Genomic DNA, 15,839 nt, shown 5'->3' with positions numbered 1-15,839 from the left:
GAGCTACCGAATGTGGGTAACAGGAACAGAACTGAGCTCAGGTAGAGCAGAAAGCAACCTTAACTACTGAACCATTTCTCCAGCAATGAGATTCTGAATTGCTGGGGGGAGCACTTACTTAGAGGACAGCGTGCTGCTGATGTTCATATAAGAAAGCTTCAAGCTTATGGTCTGACCTCTGCACAGGGGCAGTAGGGGAGGGGGAGGCCACAGAGACTTGGTTCTGCCACAGAACTTTGGACTCCTTACTTGGCTCTTGTGTCATTTTTCTTCTGTTTGTAAATAAGACTTTTCCCTGAGTTTTTGGACAGCAGATTCCCTGACCTGGAAACCCACCTGCAGCTTATCCATGAGACCTTCAACAATAGTCAACATTTTTTTTTTACATTTTAAGAATTTATTTATTGTGTGTGTGTATGCACATATGTGCACATGCATGTGTGTTAGCACAGTGTATCTTTCTCAGTTACAGAAGCCCTCTTGTTAAAGGTTTGTTTTTATTTGTGTGTGTCTGTCTGTGTCTGTTTACATGGTTGCCATGGAGACCAGAGGAGCCCCTGGAGCTGGAGCTGCAGGCAGTTATCACCCATGGGTGTGGGTGCTGGGAACTGAACTCAGCTCCTCTGGAAGAGCAGCATCTGCTTTTAACTGCTGAGCCATCTCTCCCACAACTGCCTTCTTTTCTGAGAAGTTCTCTCATCTTGAAGCTTACTATTTGGCTAGTGCGGGGTCATTCCTCATCTCTGCCTCCCTGCACTGGGATTTCAAGTGGATGCAACTGCACCCGCCTTTTTTAAAAGAGGGTGCTAGGGATCTAAACACAGGACCTCATGCTTGCACGGCTTGACTTGACTGAGACATCTCCCATCCCTAACATGTCTTCTCCTGCTCCTTGCCATATGAAATGCTACCTAGAACCTCACCCATGTAGACAAGTGGTCCATCACAGCCGTGCCCCAGTGATAGCCTCTCTCTTTCTCTCTCTCTCTCTCTCTCTCTCTCTCTCTCTCTCTCTCTCAGGACTGACGGGCTGGCGTTGTGCACACTACCTCATGTCTCAGGTAACAACTCACAGACCTCACTCTCGTTCGCCTTGCTCAGGTCCTCCATCCTGGTACAGAGCCACATGAACCTGCCCAAGGAAGCCTGCAATGCTGTGCCTTTCAGCTGGAGGATCAGGGACTACCTGGAGGAGCTCTGGGTGCAGGCTCAGTATATCACAGACACAGAGGGTAAGCTACCCCACAGCAGGCTCAAGGCAATGCACAAACAATAACCTGCTCAGCCGGGCAGTGGTAGCACACACCTTTATTCCCAGGACTCCATAGGAAGAGGTAGGCGGATCTCTGTGAGTTCAAGGCTAACGTGGTCTACAAGAGCTAGTTCCTGGACAGGCTCAGAAGCTACAGAGAAACCCTGTCTTGAAAAAAACAAAATTAAAAAAAGAATTTACCTGCTCAAGACAGGGCAATTTTAGAGGTTTCAGTTTAACACTGTGGTAGTAGAGCAGCCCCCAGAATGGTCTTTGAAAACTTCTGTTGCAGGGCTAACAAGGTGGCTCAGTGCGCGTAGGTTATCAGTAAAGCCTGATAACCTGAATTTAATCCTTGACATCGGCATGTCAGGAGGAGGGAACTGACTGCTACAAGTTGTCCTCTGACCTCCACACATGTGCTGTGATACATGAGTACATGTGCATGCACACATACATGCACAGTCTCCATCAAGGGTCATAAGTCTTTAGGTATAACATGACAGGGTAAATCCTTTAGTCACTGTTTGGAAGCATGACAAATGGGCCATGTTACCTCGGGAAGAGTTTGCTTCCAGATCTAGGAAGGATTTTCTCACCTGGACTCCTGGACAACTCAGAGAAATGTCCCCAATGTGGAATTTATCAGAGCAGAGCATCCTCCTCCATGTGGAGCCATTAGGTCCTCCCCGTCACAGAGTAGCTTGCTGTCAAACATTAGGGATCTGGCCATTGTCCCTCTAGAAAGAATGACAGCCTTTTTTTTTTTTTTTGGCTTTTCGAGACAGGGTTTTTCTGTAGCTTTGGAGCATGTCCTGGAACTAGCTCTTGTAGATCAGGCTGGTCTTGAACTCACAAAGACCTGCCTGCCTCTGCCTCCCAAGTGCTGGGATTAAAGGCATGCGCCACCACTGCCCGGCCAGCCTAACATCTTGTGGGAAGCAGTTTTCATGCAGAGTCTTCCTCAGCACTGATGCAGCGACCCGGATGCTCTGAGCTGACCCTGTTTTCCCAGATCAGCTTGGGCCACTGTCTTTGAACCCCCATGAAGCAGTCTGTCCTGAGGAGGAACCCTCCTTTTTCCTGAAGACAGACGCTCTGCCCCTGCTGGTTCTGAGCAGCTGCAAGCAGAGTTGAGGGAAGCAGAGTGATTGTTGGTGTGGCCCCTGACCCCAGCCCGAGGACCAGCTTCTGCTGACCCGCCTGGAACTCTAGACAGACCACAGACGGGGTGTGGCCGATGTTTTCTCCCCTGGGCTAGCTTGGCTGTTTGTGACCCAACCTTAACACTGCTTCTGCCTCTATTTGTTTTCCCTGCCTTCTGGACAGCGGCCAGGCAGCCAGCACCACTCTGGGCTCCAGTTCAGCACAGCCACCCCTCCAGCCTAGGTCTCATGGCTGCTTCTTGGGGCAATGACCTCTTTCTTCCCTAGACTCAGGGTTTCACCCCGTTCATGCCACCCTCTGCCTTCTTCCGTAGGGTTATCTAAGAAGTTCGTGGAAATCTTCCAGAAGACTCCCTTGGGCAGGTTTCTGGCTCAGCTCCCTGTGGCACAGCAGCAGGAGCTCCTGCAGAGCTACTCGAAGGACTTCCTGCTTTTGACCATGAAAGTGGCTTCAGGGGAGGAGTTAAAGGTAGGTATGGATGAAATGCACAGGAGCCCACGCTCACCTCGGCCAGTGCTGCCAAATTAGGACACCCTTAGAGCTACGGGACACACAGGATCAACCCCCAGCCTCCACTCTGTGTCTTCTAGAGGCAACCTTGTGTCACTTGAAGGAGTTCTGATCTCTCCATAGCTGCCCTCATAGTGGCAAACATCAATAATCCCAGATAATCTATAATCTATAATCCCTACACTGTGGAGATAGAGGCAGGAGGAACAACAGTTGAAAACCAAAGCAAGTTCAGGAGCAGCCTGGGCTACAGGAGACCAATAGTAAAAGTAATAGTAATTATAATAATAATAAAAATGAAATTCTATCGCTTCTCGGCCTTTTGGCTAAGATCAAGTGTAAAAATGAAATTCACTGGAAAGATGGATGCATTTGACCACCAGAAATCTTCATACCTCATTTCATAGGTATAAATTTGGGAACATACTATAACCTGTAGGGTCAGAGGTTAATGCAGTTCTTCCTAGGAATCATTATGGATCAAGCCTTGTTTGATTTGTGAGATTTAATAAACCACCTGCTAATAGAACAAATGTGGATGTCTAGATGGAATGCAATGTGTAAGACCTTAAAAGAGAAATGGGGGAGCCAGGTGGTGGTAGCACCCCTTTAATCCCAGCACTTGGGAGGCAGAAGCAGGGGGATCTCTGCAGTTTGAGATCAGCCTTAGTCTACACAGTGAGTTCCAGGACAGCAAGGGCTACATAGAGAAGGAAAAACAAATGCCCTACAGACTTGCCCCCAGCCTGATCTTGCAGAGGTGTTTTCTCAACTGAGGCTCCCTCCTCTCCATTGACTCTAGATGTGTCAAGTTGGCAGTAGATGTGGGCACACCAGTTTCAAGTGCCAGTGAGAAAAATGGCCATAAAACTCCACCAGAAAGCAGCCAGGTAGTCATTGTCCTGACGAGACAAAAGCTAACAAATTGGATCAAAGAAAGAAAGAAAAAACAAAACTAGCTTTAGAATACTTAGGATCTTCCACAGAAAAGCAAGACTTCATCATGTACAACTCTGCACTGAAATGCTTTTGTCTCCAGTTCCTGCAGATGGCCCTGTGGTCCTGCCTCTGTGAGCTCCAAGTGACTTCAGGAATGCCTGAAGAAGGGCTCTCCTTGCCCTGGGTGCACCTTGCCTATCAGCACTTCAGGACGCGGCTGCAGAACTTCTCCAGAGTGTTGACTATCCACCCCCAGGTCCTGAAGAGTCTCAGTGAAGCAGCACAGAAGCACAGCTTGGCTGGGAGTGAAATGGTAGGGGTCTCCCCGGGGAGGGCCAGCTGGGCCTGCCCTCAATGAGCGCATCCCATCCACCTTGTGAGCAGAGGGCTTGTGGAGCCCTGTCCCCATAGGAGATTCTTTACGGGCCCATCTGCAGTGTGATGGAGGAATAGGGGACAAGTCTGGACCCACAACACGCTGGGAATAAGGATGCAGGACTGTGTTGAAGGGTGACGTAGAAAAGGACCCTGCTGGACAATTGCCACTTCTCCTTGTTCCAGACACTAGATGCGCTTGCAGCAATGGCCTGTGTTGAAGTCCTGACGGGAGACATCCTGAAGCCGAGTCCCAAGGCCTGGTTACAGATGGTGAAGAATCTGGCCATGCCGCTGGAGCTTGTCTGTTCCAGAGAGTATTTGCGGGGCTGTGGGAACACAACCAGAAACACTGTCCAGGAGGTCAGGTGAGCAGCAGAAGCCTGCTCAGTGCACTCCGTGCTCACCCTGTTACCTTTCAAATCCTAGAGCCGGATGAGTGGGTGGGTAGGAGAGTCTTCATTGACCTGTTTAACAGTGGAGTCTCCCCAGGAGCTGGGTATCTCATGATTCTAGAGACGAAGGAAGAAAACAGTCCTGAGACAGGTAGGAAGTGGACATGTTACAGTGTAGTAGGCAAAGCCAAAAGGAAAGCAGGGAAGGGGTAGACAGGGCCAGCGGAGTAGGGGCAGGCTGTCGAGGTCAGTAAACAGTCCTTGTGTTGAGCTTGCAGGACCACTGTGTGTTGAGGTATGGAACATGGCTTGGGTCTCCCATGGGCCTGGTGTGGGCAAGAGTGGGACACTGTCTGGAACAGCGCTGTGCAGGGAAAGAGCCCTTGGACCGCCTCACCTCTAGCTCCAGCCTCTGCTCAGCCCTGCTCTCTCCTCCTGTATCTCTGGCTCCCCTGTCAGAGCTCATGGTTAATGCCTTCTTTGACAGAGCCCTGTGGGACCGCACTTTCTCCATTGCGCTCTTTGTGGAGCATGTTCTCCTGGAGACTGAAAGCCAGATTCCCGAGCTGAGTCAGCTGGTAACCAAGCATGTCTTCTTACTAGACAAGGTGAGTGCTGGGCTTCAATAAGGTCTGCCCGACTCTGAGCAGTGTGGAGGGCTGAAACCTCCCGACAGTTTCCTCTGGTTGCAGCACTGTTTCCCTAAACCTTACGTTCATTCAGTAGATTATTCCTTTTTTTAATAATTTATTTTTATTTTATGTGCATTGGTGTTTCGCCTATATATGTCTGTGTGAAGGTATCAGATATCCTGGAACTGGAGTTACAGACAGTTGTGAGCTGCCATGTGGGTGCAAGGAATGGAATCCTGGACCTCTTGAAGAGCAACCAGTGCTCTTAACTGCTAAGCCATCGCTCCAGCCTCCTTCTAGAGATTATTCTAAAGCAAAGATATGATTCCCCCAAAACTAACATTTTTTTTTAAAGGTTAGTAATATATACACAGCCAGTCACTACATTATTATTTACAAGTCAAAATATCTCATGATATGGAGGTAGGACCCTAAAAGAGAAATACAGGAGTCAGGTGGTGGTGGCACATTCCTTTTTTATTTCAAGCACTGGGGAGGCAGAGGCAGGTTGAGCTATGTGAGTTCAAGGCCAGCCTGGCCTACATAGTGAGTTCCAGGATAGTGAGAGCTACACAAAACAAAATCCTGTCAAAAAAAAAAAAAGAATAGGGAAAAATTCCGAAGTTGAGAATTTTGTGTTTTGGAAAGCAGTACAGTCAGAACTGGGCAGATGGTTCAGTAGAGGACCAGAGTTCAATCCCCAGAAACCACACATAAAAGCCAGATGTTGTGACTTGTACTTGTAATCCCAGTCTTATGAAGGTGGCGACAGGGGATGCCTGGGGCTCTCTGGATGGTCATGATTAGTACACTGAGTCTTTTAAGAAGGGGGGTGGGATGAGTGTGGTGATGGCACCTGAGGTTGTCTGTCCTCCCGTCTCCACACGCATGTGGACATGCATACATGAAAAGCATAGTCACAGAACCTAAGAAGAGTCATAGAGAGCAGTCCCACCAAACCTGATAATCCGAGGTATCTGAGTTTGCACAGATAGAAAAATAAGATACTGTAAATTTAGATTTGTTTTGGATTTTTAAAGGCATTTTTTAAATTTCTTTTTTGTTTTTTTGTTTTTTAAGACTTAGTTTTACTGTGTAGTTCTGGCTGTCTTGGAACTCACTATGTAGACCAGGCTGGCTGTGAACTTACCACAATCTGCCTGCTTTTGCCTCCTGAGTGCTGGAATTAAAAGCAAGTACCACCACTATGCCTGGTCATACTTAATTTTTATTTTATGTGCATGGCTTTTATGTGTTTTGCCTGCATGTATGTCTGTATACCATGTGTATGCCTGTTACCCAAGGAAGCCAGAGAGAGTGTCAGATCCTTGGAACTGGAACTATCGGTGGTTGGGAATGAAACCACTGCTCTTAACTGCCAAGCCACGTCTCGAGCCCCCAAAACTGTCCAAACTTGCTAAGAGAAGCATCACAAGAGTCTAGTGCTGTAGGCACACTATAGTCAGGACTGGACCGCATGTCATCAGTCACTGAGACCATGGTGTTGAGTCTCAGGCCCCCTCACGACTCACTATTGCCCTTCTCCCTCAGTGTCTTGAAGAGAACTCAGACCTCAAGACCCATAGGCCATTTGTGGCTGTAATGAAGATGCTTTGTGAATGCAAGGACAAAGTCAGCAAAACATTCAGCAGGTGAGCTATGCAGAATAAAACTCCTAGAGCGAGCTCTTCTACACCTGCAATTGGGGTAGAAGGGCTCACTCCTTCCAGGCAGCTTTTCTGCTCTGCAACTGATTGTCTTCTTGGTTGTAGGTTTGGTATTCAGCCATGTCACATCTGCCTGGGAGATGCACAGGACCCTGTCTGTCTGCCTTGCAATCACGTATGTTGTCTACTGTGCATCAAAACCTGGCTCGTCCCAGGGCAAATGATATGTCCCTACTGCTTAACTGACTTGCCAGACCAGTTCTCACCAACTGTTTCCCAGGAACACAGGTAAGACGCCCATTCTTCTAAGCTTCCTTCCTCTCTTTTTCCTATGCGGTGTCTGTAGATGCCAATCTTCCTTCAGTCAGCTTTCCCTGGGTCCAAGGGCTGGCTTCAGAGAACTCTCAGAAGCAATCCCAAAAGCAAGACTTCCTGGACATCTGCCTCAAAATTCTTTTCCCAAATAAGACAGGCACAAACATGGAGCCAGCAAACTCGGGAAATAAACCAGAAAGTCATAAATAATGTCCTTGAGAGAAAACCGAGGATGTAGGTTTGGTTCGGCATCTTTTAGTGGGGAGGGTGGGAGTAAGCTGGGGATGGAACCCAGGGACTCATGTAGACTCAGCATGTGCCCGGCCTCTGACCCATAGCCCTGCCCTTATCTGCCCTCCTTGTATGTATGTGTTCATGTGGCAGATGTCCATGTGTGTGTCAATGAATATGAGCATGTGTGCAGATAGAAACATCAGATTATCTTCTTGATCACTCTCTACCTCGTCTTTTGGGACAAGCACCTCACTAATCTTCAACTCTGCCTGGCTGACCAGCCAGTGAGCTCTAGGACCCTCCTGCCACCCCCTCAGAGCCCTACTGCTGAGATCAGAGGTGCAAGGACGTCCTCACCAGTGGCACCATCTGCCCAGATCCTCATCTGTCCTCTTGTTACTCTCTGATCAAGGATGAAGGGAGACGTAGCCCAGCTTTCTGGAGATGGACAAGCAAAGGCCACAGTAGCCCAGACCCTGTTACCCTGTCCTTCCCCATGATCTAGGACACCCAGCGGTCCAAACACTGACAGTCTTCCTAGAAGCAATATTGACACTGTTACAGGCTGAAGACCATTCTGACCATTGTAACTCATGTCATTTGTTGATTCCAAACAAAAAAGCTAGCCTAGTTTTAAACCCAGCAATTAGAAGACTGATATAGAATAGCCATGAATTCAAGGTCAAACAAGCATTAAGGCAAAATATTATGCAACCTCACTCTGCCTGGAAGGGTTGGGAACACACTCTCACAGACATCCCTGTCTGGAAGGGTTGGGAACACACTCAAACAAGTGTTTCATCACAATCCCCCGCCCCGCCAGCAAAGCCATCGCAAAGCACACCCAGTTCCGGAACATGTGTAACAGCTTCTTCGTGGACTTGGTCTCCACCATGTGCTTCAAAGATGACACCCCTCCTCAGGAGAGCGTGATTGACAGCCTGTTGTCCTTGCTCTTCATTCAAAAGGAGCTGCTGAGAGACGCTTCCCAAAGTGAGTTGTCTGCTTCCCATAAATGTAAAACCCAGATTTCAGCTCAGCTGTGTACCGTGATGTGCACCACAGCCCCTTCTCTGGTTGCAGTGCACCGTGAACACACAAAGTCTCTGTCTCCATTTGAGGATGTCGTTGACAAGACTCCTGTCATTCGCTCTGTGCTCCTAAAACTGCTTCTCAAGTACAGGTCAGTGGCCCTCACTGCTTCCCTTGGCTGAGTCACTCAGAGGGTGCGGGTATGGATTTCCCATAAACTGACATAAGCAGGAACCATGTGTCTCTCTCCACAGCTTCCTTGAGGTAAAGGATTACATCCAGAACTACTTGACCCAGTTAGAGAACAAAGCCTTCCCAACAGAAGATAAAACAGAGCTGTACCTGCTCTTTATCAACTGCCTGGAGGTGTGACAGCTGTCTGTAAATGGAGGTTTCTCTCCTGCCTGCTCGTTCCCAAGTAACCTTTTAGAGGCTTATATTAATTATAAATATTTAGCCGATGGATCATGCTTATTACTAACTAGCACTTAAAGTTAAATTAACCCATTTCTATTAATCTGTGTATTGCCAGGCTTACCAGTACTCTGGCATCTTGCTCCTTGGGCATCTGCTGATGTCTCTCAGACTCTGCCCTTCTCCTGTATCTCTGCTTGGATTTCCCATCTCACTCTATCACGCTTAATGGGCAAAGCAGCTTTCTTTACCAGGCAATGAGAACAACACACATCCACAGTGTACAGAAAGACATCCCAAAGCAGCTGTCCCTGCATTTCTTTTGAACACCGTGACCCATGCAGTTCATACAGAGAAAGCATTTCTGAAAACCAACAGGACGCCACTCTAGTCAGTACAACAGAGATGCGTGCTTCTGTGTGACCGCCCTCCACAGTGGGTGTACAGTCGTGGGTTGCCTGATGGTGTGTCAGCACTTCCTATCCCTCAGGGGCCACTGTGGGGTGATAGCACTCAGTGATGTCCAAGCCGTCTTCACTCTGTAAGTGACTCTGAAGTTTGCACAACTGAGTTCCCAGTGATGCATTTTACAGACGGTGATGCATGCATTGCCACTTACTACAAAGAACAAAGCACCTCATAGCACAGAATTGGCCGTGGTTATCCTCAGCTCATCACTACAGACACTTTCTACTTCCCCATAGTAATTACCTTTCCCCTTGTAAGTTTGCTTGCTCTCATCCATTCTGCTCTGACACAGGAATGCTACTTTTCCACAATTCCCAAAAATGAGCAGTGCTGCTCTCCATGCGACTGTCTTTCCCACGGCTCTACACAGGGCTTTGCTGATGCAGACTGATGCCCTGCTCTCTGTATCCCTCATCCCTCAGGACTCCATCCATGAGAAGACAAGTGCTGGCTGTAGAAGTCACAAGCAGGACCTGAGAGAGGAAGGCCATTTCCTTAGGACATACTCCCCCGGAAGGCGAGGCCCAGAGCCTGCCAGCACAGCTTCGGTGGAGTACCTGCAGCAGGTGGCCAGAGTCCGCCTCTGCCTTGACCTGGCTGCTGACTTCCTCTCGGGGCTTCAGGAAGGCTCAGGCAAGTCTGCTCTACAGAGATCCTCGGCTTCACAAGTTCGGGATCTATGGAAACCTGTTCTGAGGACATGGCTGTCCTCTTCCACAAACCCTGTCCTCTGTGTTCTTCCACTAAGGGGTTGTAAAGAGCAGGCTCAGGGCCTCTGGATGGCTTTCTGATGTCCTCCCACTGTCCCTCACCTGCTCTCTCCCCGATCCCACAGAGCTGTCTGAAGATAAGCAGTGCTTCCTGAAGCTTGTTGAGCAGTTCTGCACCCGCATCCAGAATGATTGGCACCGTGTGTACCTGGTGAGGAAACTCGCAAGCCAGCGTGGGATGGAATTCGTGCAGAGCTTCTCCAGGCAGGGCCATCCATGCCAGTGGGTGTTTCCCAGGGGTGTCATCGAACAGCAGGTGAGGAGCAGGGTCTTGGGCGTGAAGGGCAAGCTTCATATAGCCAGCCCTGTTTGCAGCAGACTCTGGCTGGACTGTGCTGCTCACCCGAGCCCTCCCGATCCAGATGGGAAATGGGCATTGCCTCTGCTTCAGCATGAGTTAAACCACCCTACCGCAGGGGGACATTGGTGTGTTCTGGTGTGTTCAGTTTTGATTTCTCACGTAGCTGGATACAGGGAAGGTAAATGAATGTTTCCGCCCTGACAGAAAACTGTCCTTTCTACCTCTGGCAGCTGGAAGAGAACAGGAAGGCAGAGCTAAGAGCGATGACCAAGGTCATCCAAGGTCTCACTCTTGTGCCTTTCCTGGCACGCAGAAGTCAGTCCACACTGTAAAATGGCACTAACAATCATGGTCTTTTTATTCCTCATTATTATCATCATAATCATCCCCACTGGGGCTCAGAAGTGACAAACTTTTTGTCACCTGGGCTCGATGCAGTGCTGGGAGTGGATAAAGCAAGCAGCAACAAAGTCAGCACAGGCCCTGCCCAGGCGTCGAGGCTACAGAAGACTCAGATAACTCCAAACAGAGTCAGCAGGGGTCCCTCTTCAGTCACCTCCATGTTTCGGGGGGACCGTCTGGTGCCTTTGTCTCTCTAGAGTTCTTTGCAAAATGCCTCTCATTATCCCACTGTGATTAACCCTCTGTACTTCTGGGATTGCAGAATGACGACCCAAGCCAGATGGACCGGTACCTAGTGCATGGTGACGAATACAAGGCTCTTCGTGATGCAGTGGGCAAAGCTGTGCTCCAGTGCAAGACCCTGGACATTGGGGCTGCTCTGATGGTAAGATGCGTCTGGTCTTCTCTCTGGTACCCTGGACATTGGGGCTGCTCTGATGGTAAGATGCGTCTGGTCTTCTCTCTGGTACCCTGGACATTGGGGCTGCTCTGATGGTAAGATTCATCTGGACTTCTCTCTGGTACTCTGGACACTGGGGCTGCTCTGACGGTAAGATGCGTCTGGGCTTCTCTCTGGTTCTAGGAGGCACTCCCTGGAGGCCTGCATCTTCCTGTGCATACGTCAAACAATAGACTGTGCAGCTGAGCAGCCCCTAAAGTGACACTGTACTAGCAATCAGATGTGCCTGCCTCCTGCCCTACAAGGGAAGCTTATGGCTGGAACGGGTGTAGTGACACTTGAGCTGGCCTTTCGGTACCGAGACCCTGGTGAGGAGCTGCTCCAGGCTCACTCAGGACTGAAGAAGGCTGGCATTCTTCACAAAGTTCCTCTGGAGAGTCATGCCTCATACATGCTCCTGACTGTTCTGAGGATGATGCCAGGGTTTTAGTCCGACCTTCAAACTGTTCTGGCTCTGCCTGTTTGAGTCCCTGCTCACTCTGCCATTGTGCTGAGAAGAGAAATCAGACACTGCCTCTGCTTAGGAAACAGTCACCAAGGGGACAGATGCTGGCTGTCTAGCAATGTGTGTGAACCATGGAACCCCAGAGCTGTGGCCAGAAGATGCTCTCCCTTCCTCAGACATGTTCAGGGTCAAGGGTCTGAGAAGAGCCATGTAACCTCTAAATCTCACTTGAGGTCTTTGTCTCTCTACAGGCCTGCAGAAGCCCCAAAGCCCAGCAGACGGCCTACTTACTGCTGGCCTTGTACAGAGAGGTGGCTTCTTTGTACCGTTCCCGCAACACCACCCTCCATCCAAAACCACAGGTGAGCTGTCCAACACAGCAGGGCTTGTGTCTGCAACCTCATCTCTGAGAGGGATTTCTAAATTGAAGTCACAACACAAATTAGGCTCATAATTCTCTATGGTAGAGGTTTTCAACCTTACTAGATGGAAGACCTATTTTCACTTTAACCCAAAGCTTGCAGAATTACAACTAAAATTGAGTTCAAAACCATAAGGTAACATGGGACTGTTTCTATGTGAGGTCTCTTCTCTGAGGAACTGCCCTTAAACTGTGATTGTTCATCCACATTTGCCTTGGTGTTTGGTATTAAAATGTGGATGATAAGGCACAAACCATGAAATTTCAGTGTTTTGTTCTGTGTTTTCTGCGGTGCTTGGGATGGCACTGTGCATGCTGGGTCTGTGCAGACCACAGCATCTCAGTGGGTCTGTTTTTCTGTTTCTGTTTTTTGAGACAAGGTCTTGCTGTACATATGTAGCCCAGGCTATCCTCAAACTCATGAACCTCCTTCCTCTGTCTTCCAAGTCCAGGGACTATACATGTGCATTACCACACCCATGTACAATGTTGGGCTGTGGTGTTTCTTTGCTTTTTGATACAAGGTATCATGAAGTCTGAGCTAGTTTTAACCTTGAACTTCTGATTCTCCTAGTTCTACCCCCAAAGGCTCATACGTGTACACTGTGCCCAGCCCTACAATGTTGTTTTGAAACATGTTAATGTTAAAACATCTTTCTCATCAGCAATGCGAGACTATGCACAAATTCATTGAGGAAAGCAAGATCCTTTCCGCTGCTAACATTGGATCCTTTGCCAAGTCGCTAGTGGATAACACTCTGCCCCTGCTGCGAACCAGGTCTGCTCACAGCAGCCTGGAAGGAACAGTGACTGAAATTGCCGTCCATACTACAGTCATATTCTTGTGTGGACAAAACAGAGTCTTGGCGCCCCTGAGGAACTTGGCCTTCGATCCGGCCAACATGGCAGTAAGATCACTTCAGTTTTCTCTCTGGATCTTCAGGGCTTCGTCCCTGTGGACAACAAACCTGTAGACTTGGGAACCGTTAAAACCATGTGTTTTCTTTATTTTAATTCATCTGCCCACAGTGGTGGTGGGAACTTGGCCATCCTCTGCCATCTCCCCAGACTTCTGGACATTGTAGTAGTCAGATTAGGCAGGAATACGTGGTACAGTCTGGGTAGTCCAACAGTGGCTGTCTTCACACCGTCGAGGCTGAGAGCCCCAGAGCTGCTCATTTCACTGTACTCAGGCCTCTGTAGTCCCAACCTGACGCTGAAGACCTAGAGGATTCCTGGAGAGACACTGATGTCAGTGACAGATGGCAGCAGTAGCAATAGGCAGATGAACTCATCCGTGATACAGAAGCAGTGGATGAACTTGACAGCATGGTGGGAAGGGAAGCAGGCGAAGAGCAAAGCTTTCCCAGGACCTCCTTTCATATGGAAAGATGCCACTCACATTCCCAGTTCAAATAACCTGGTTATGAAAATCCCTCATTGGTATGCCCAGTGGTTTATCTCTTAGCTGATTCCAGATCCAATCAGACTGAAGCCAAGATTAGCCACCATAGGCATCCCTGGCAAATAGTTTTAAGCTGAGAAGTCAAGGCCTTTCTTGCTCTGGCCTAAGTTCTAAGGCCACATTGTCACTTATGACCTGTCCTGATTTGGTCTTTCAGAATGCTTTCCTTCCAACAATGCCTGAAGACCTGCTGGTTCAAGCCAGGAGTTGGACGGGCCTGGAAGGTGTCCACTGGTACAGTAAGTGTTGGCATCGTGCTCCTCTGAGCACAAATGATCAGCCTGTGACTACACAGGCCTTGGGTTATGCTTGGGGTCCACAGTTGCCTTTGGTGACCTGCAGGAAAACAGGGTTATACAGGATTCATGATCTGCCTGCCATGTTGGCCTTACCCTCTTACATCTGAGTCCAGGAATAAAGCCTTTTCTTTGTACTTTCCAGAACATTCCATTTGGGAGAAGGGACTTGAACCATAGTGAAACTCATACAAAGACAGAGCAGCAGTTTCTGACCCAAAGATAGCTCTTCTGATGTACAGATCTGGAGGGCAAGTCATGTGACCCAAGGCTTTGTGTGAATTTTCATGTTGGTTTGAATAAATAATCTTTTAAAGTATTTGTAATGTTGTGGCCAATAACAATAATAAATCCAAAGAAAAGAAAGGAGGAAAATACTATTCACTATGCTGCCAAGTTAACTACTTGTGAATCAGGACTCTAATTTCTCTTGGTTTTTAAAACCAAGGTCAGACATTTCTCACTACCACATGCATTATAACACAGGGCACACATCAGACACTGGCTTACAATACACCGGGTTGTTCAGTTCCTATGGAGGCGCTGAGGTCGTATTATCCTTGCTCAGGTTCAGAAGGGCAGAGTGGGCCCCAGTGGGTCATGTGGCCCCTTACTAGCTAACGTGTGTCCTATTCTTTGAACAGATTGTCCCAATGGCCATCCGTGCTCTGTAGGAGAGGTGAGTTTTGGTGTTTGGCTGGGTGAAAGGTCAAAATGTGTTTCCCCGTGCTGAGAATAGGTGGGGGGGAATGAAACCTTGCCCTCTGGTGAACCACAGGCTTGCTCTGAGGACCACTCAGGGAATTCCAATAAGACTGACTGCTGAGCGCTGTTCTCCCATGGTCTTCATGCAGCACCGTGGGCAGGCAGTCTCCACTGGCGGCCTGCTTCTATCATTTTTAGGACAGGCAGCAGCATGCTTGGTGTCTGTGCAGTAGATTCTAGTGCCAACACCTATGGGAAGTGGGACAAGCTACAATGTTTCCAGACGTTGTCTCAGGGCCATGGACCCCAAAGGGCTGCTGGTTGGCAGTCATGGCCTCCTCAGACCACACAGCCAGGGTCAATGTACAGAATGGAAAAGACATGCAAGAGTAGGGCCATGGAGAAGAATGAATGTAATCGTCATCTGGGGAAATCCATGTTGATCCCAGGTCCTGTGCTTGCTGAGTACCAGGGCTACCACGTTATGGTGAGACATGTTCATTAAAGACAAGATGTGGAGGGAAAATCCAGAAGCAATTGCTCACTTTTTCCGAGATTCATGTACTTGCTTGTCCATGAAATGTAGCAGAAAGAGGCTCTTTCCCAGGCTGCTCTGGGCTATGGAATTCTACAATCTGGAGAGCTACAGCTGTTTTGGTGCACTGTGAGCCATGTCTTATAGAACATATGCACACCATCTAAGTTTTTTCTGATTTTCCAAGACAGGGTTTTTCTGGTTTTCCTGAAACTCATTTGTGGACCAGGCTGGCCTTGAACTCACAGAGATCTGTTTGCCTCTGCCTCCCAAGTGATGAAATTAAAGGTATATGCCACCATCGCCCAGCTCCTTCTAACTTTTTTAAGGGATTAATAAATATAAGTTTAATAAATATTATGGTTGTATTTTAAAAAATAAAAATCTTGCCAGACAGTGGGAGCACACATATTTAATCCCAGCACTTGGGAAGCAGAGGCATGTGGATCTCTACGAGTTTAAGGCCAGTCTGATCTACAGGCAAGTACCAGAACAGGCTGTAAAGGGACACAGAGAAATCCTGTCTCAAAAAAACAAAACAAACAAACAAATAAATAAATAAAATAAAAATCTCTCATGTATATAAAAAATCATGCTGGAAGCAAGTAACAGCCTGTATCCTGGTGTAAGACCCTGAAG

General features: G+C 48.3%; 1 protein-coding gene and 1 long non-coding RNA gene across 6 annotated transcripts in view; one reads left to right on the top strand and one right to left on the bottom strand.

Moving 5' to 3' along the window:
* The window catches only part of LOC146893374 (E3 ubiquitin-protein ligase RNF213-like), an 86,595-nt gene that overhangs the window by 55,555 nt on the left and 15,201 nt on the right, over window positions 1-15,839 (top strand). For all 5 annotated transcript variants that reach the window (XM_087909670.1, XM_087909668.1, XM_087909666.1 and 2 more), the window contains 17 exons: window positions 1,102-1,232; window positions 2,733-2,887; window positions 3,969-4,181; window positions 4,430-4,611; window positions 5,126-5,246; window positions 6,822-6,922; window positions 7,043-7,225; window positions 8,310-8,479; window positions 8,570-8,669; window positions 8,773-8,884; window positions 9,823-10,033; window positions 10,236-10,426; window positions 11,136-11,258; window positions 12,030-12,140; window positions 12,865-13,107; window positions 13,822-13,903; window positions 14,605-14,639. In XM_087909670.1, coding sequence (XP_087765796.1) covers window positions 1,102-1,232; window positions 2,733-2,887; window positions 3,969-4,181; window positions 4,430-4,611; window positions 5,126-5,246; window positions 6,822-6,922; window positions 7,043-7,225; window positions 8,310-8,479; window positions 8,570-8,669; window positions 8,773-8,884; window positions 9,823-10,033; window positions 10,236-10,426; window positions 11,136-11,258; window positions 12,030-12,140; window positions 12,865-13,107; window positions 13,822-13,903; window positions 14,605-14,639 — 2,464 coding nt within the window. The remainder of the gene's footprint in view (window positions 1-1,101; window positions 1,233-2,732; window positions 2,888-3,968; window positions 4,182-4,429; window positions 4,612-5,125; window positions 5,247-6,821; window positions 6,923-7,042; window positions 7,226-8,309; window positions 8,480-8,569; window positions 8,670-8,772; window positions 8,885-9,822; window positions 10,034-10,235; window positions 10,427-11,135; window positions 11,259-12,029; window positions 12,141-12,864; window positions 13,108-13,821; window positions 13,904-14,604; window positions 14,640-15,839) is intronic.
* The window catches only part of LOC148120732 (uncharacterized), a 32,611-nt gene continuing 20,294 nt past the window's right edge, over window positions 3,523-15,839 (bottom strand). Inside the window, exons 3-4 of the long non-coding RNA XR_015738699.1 lie at window positions 4,659-4,755; window positions 3,523-4,572 (exon numbers count right to left, since the gene is read on the bottom strand). This is a non-coding gene — a long non-coding RNA (uncharacterized LOC148120732). The remainder of the gene's footprint in view (window positions 4,573-4,658; window positions 4,756-15,839) is intronic.

Source organism: Myodes glareolus, chromosome 9 (assembly GCF_982192425.1).
Source record: "Myodes glareolus chromosome 9, mMyoGla1.1, whole genome shotgun sequence".
Lineage (NCBI taxonomy): Eukaryota > Metazoa > Chordata > Mammalia > Rodentia > Cricetidae > Myodes > Myodes glareolus.
Note: the sequence above shows the minus strand (reverse complement) of the source record. Positions and strands in the feature narration are given on the sequence as shown.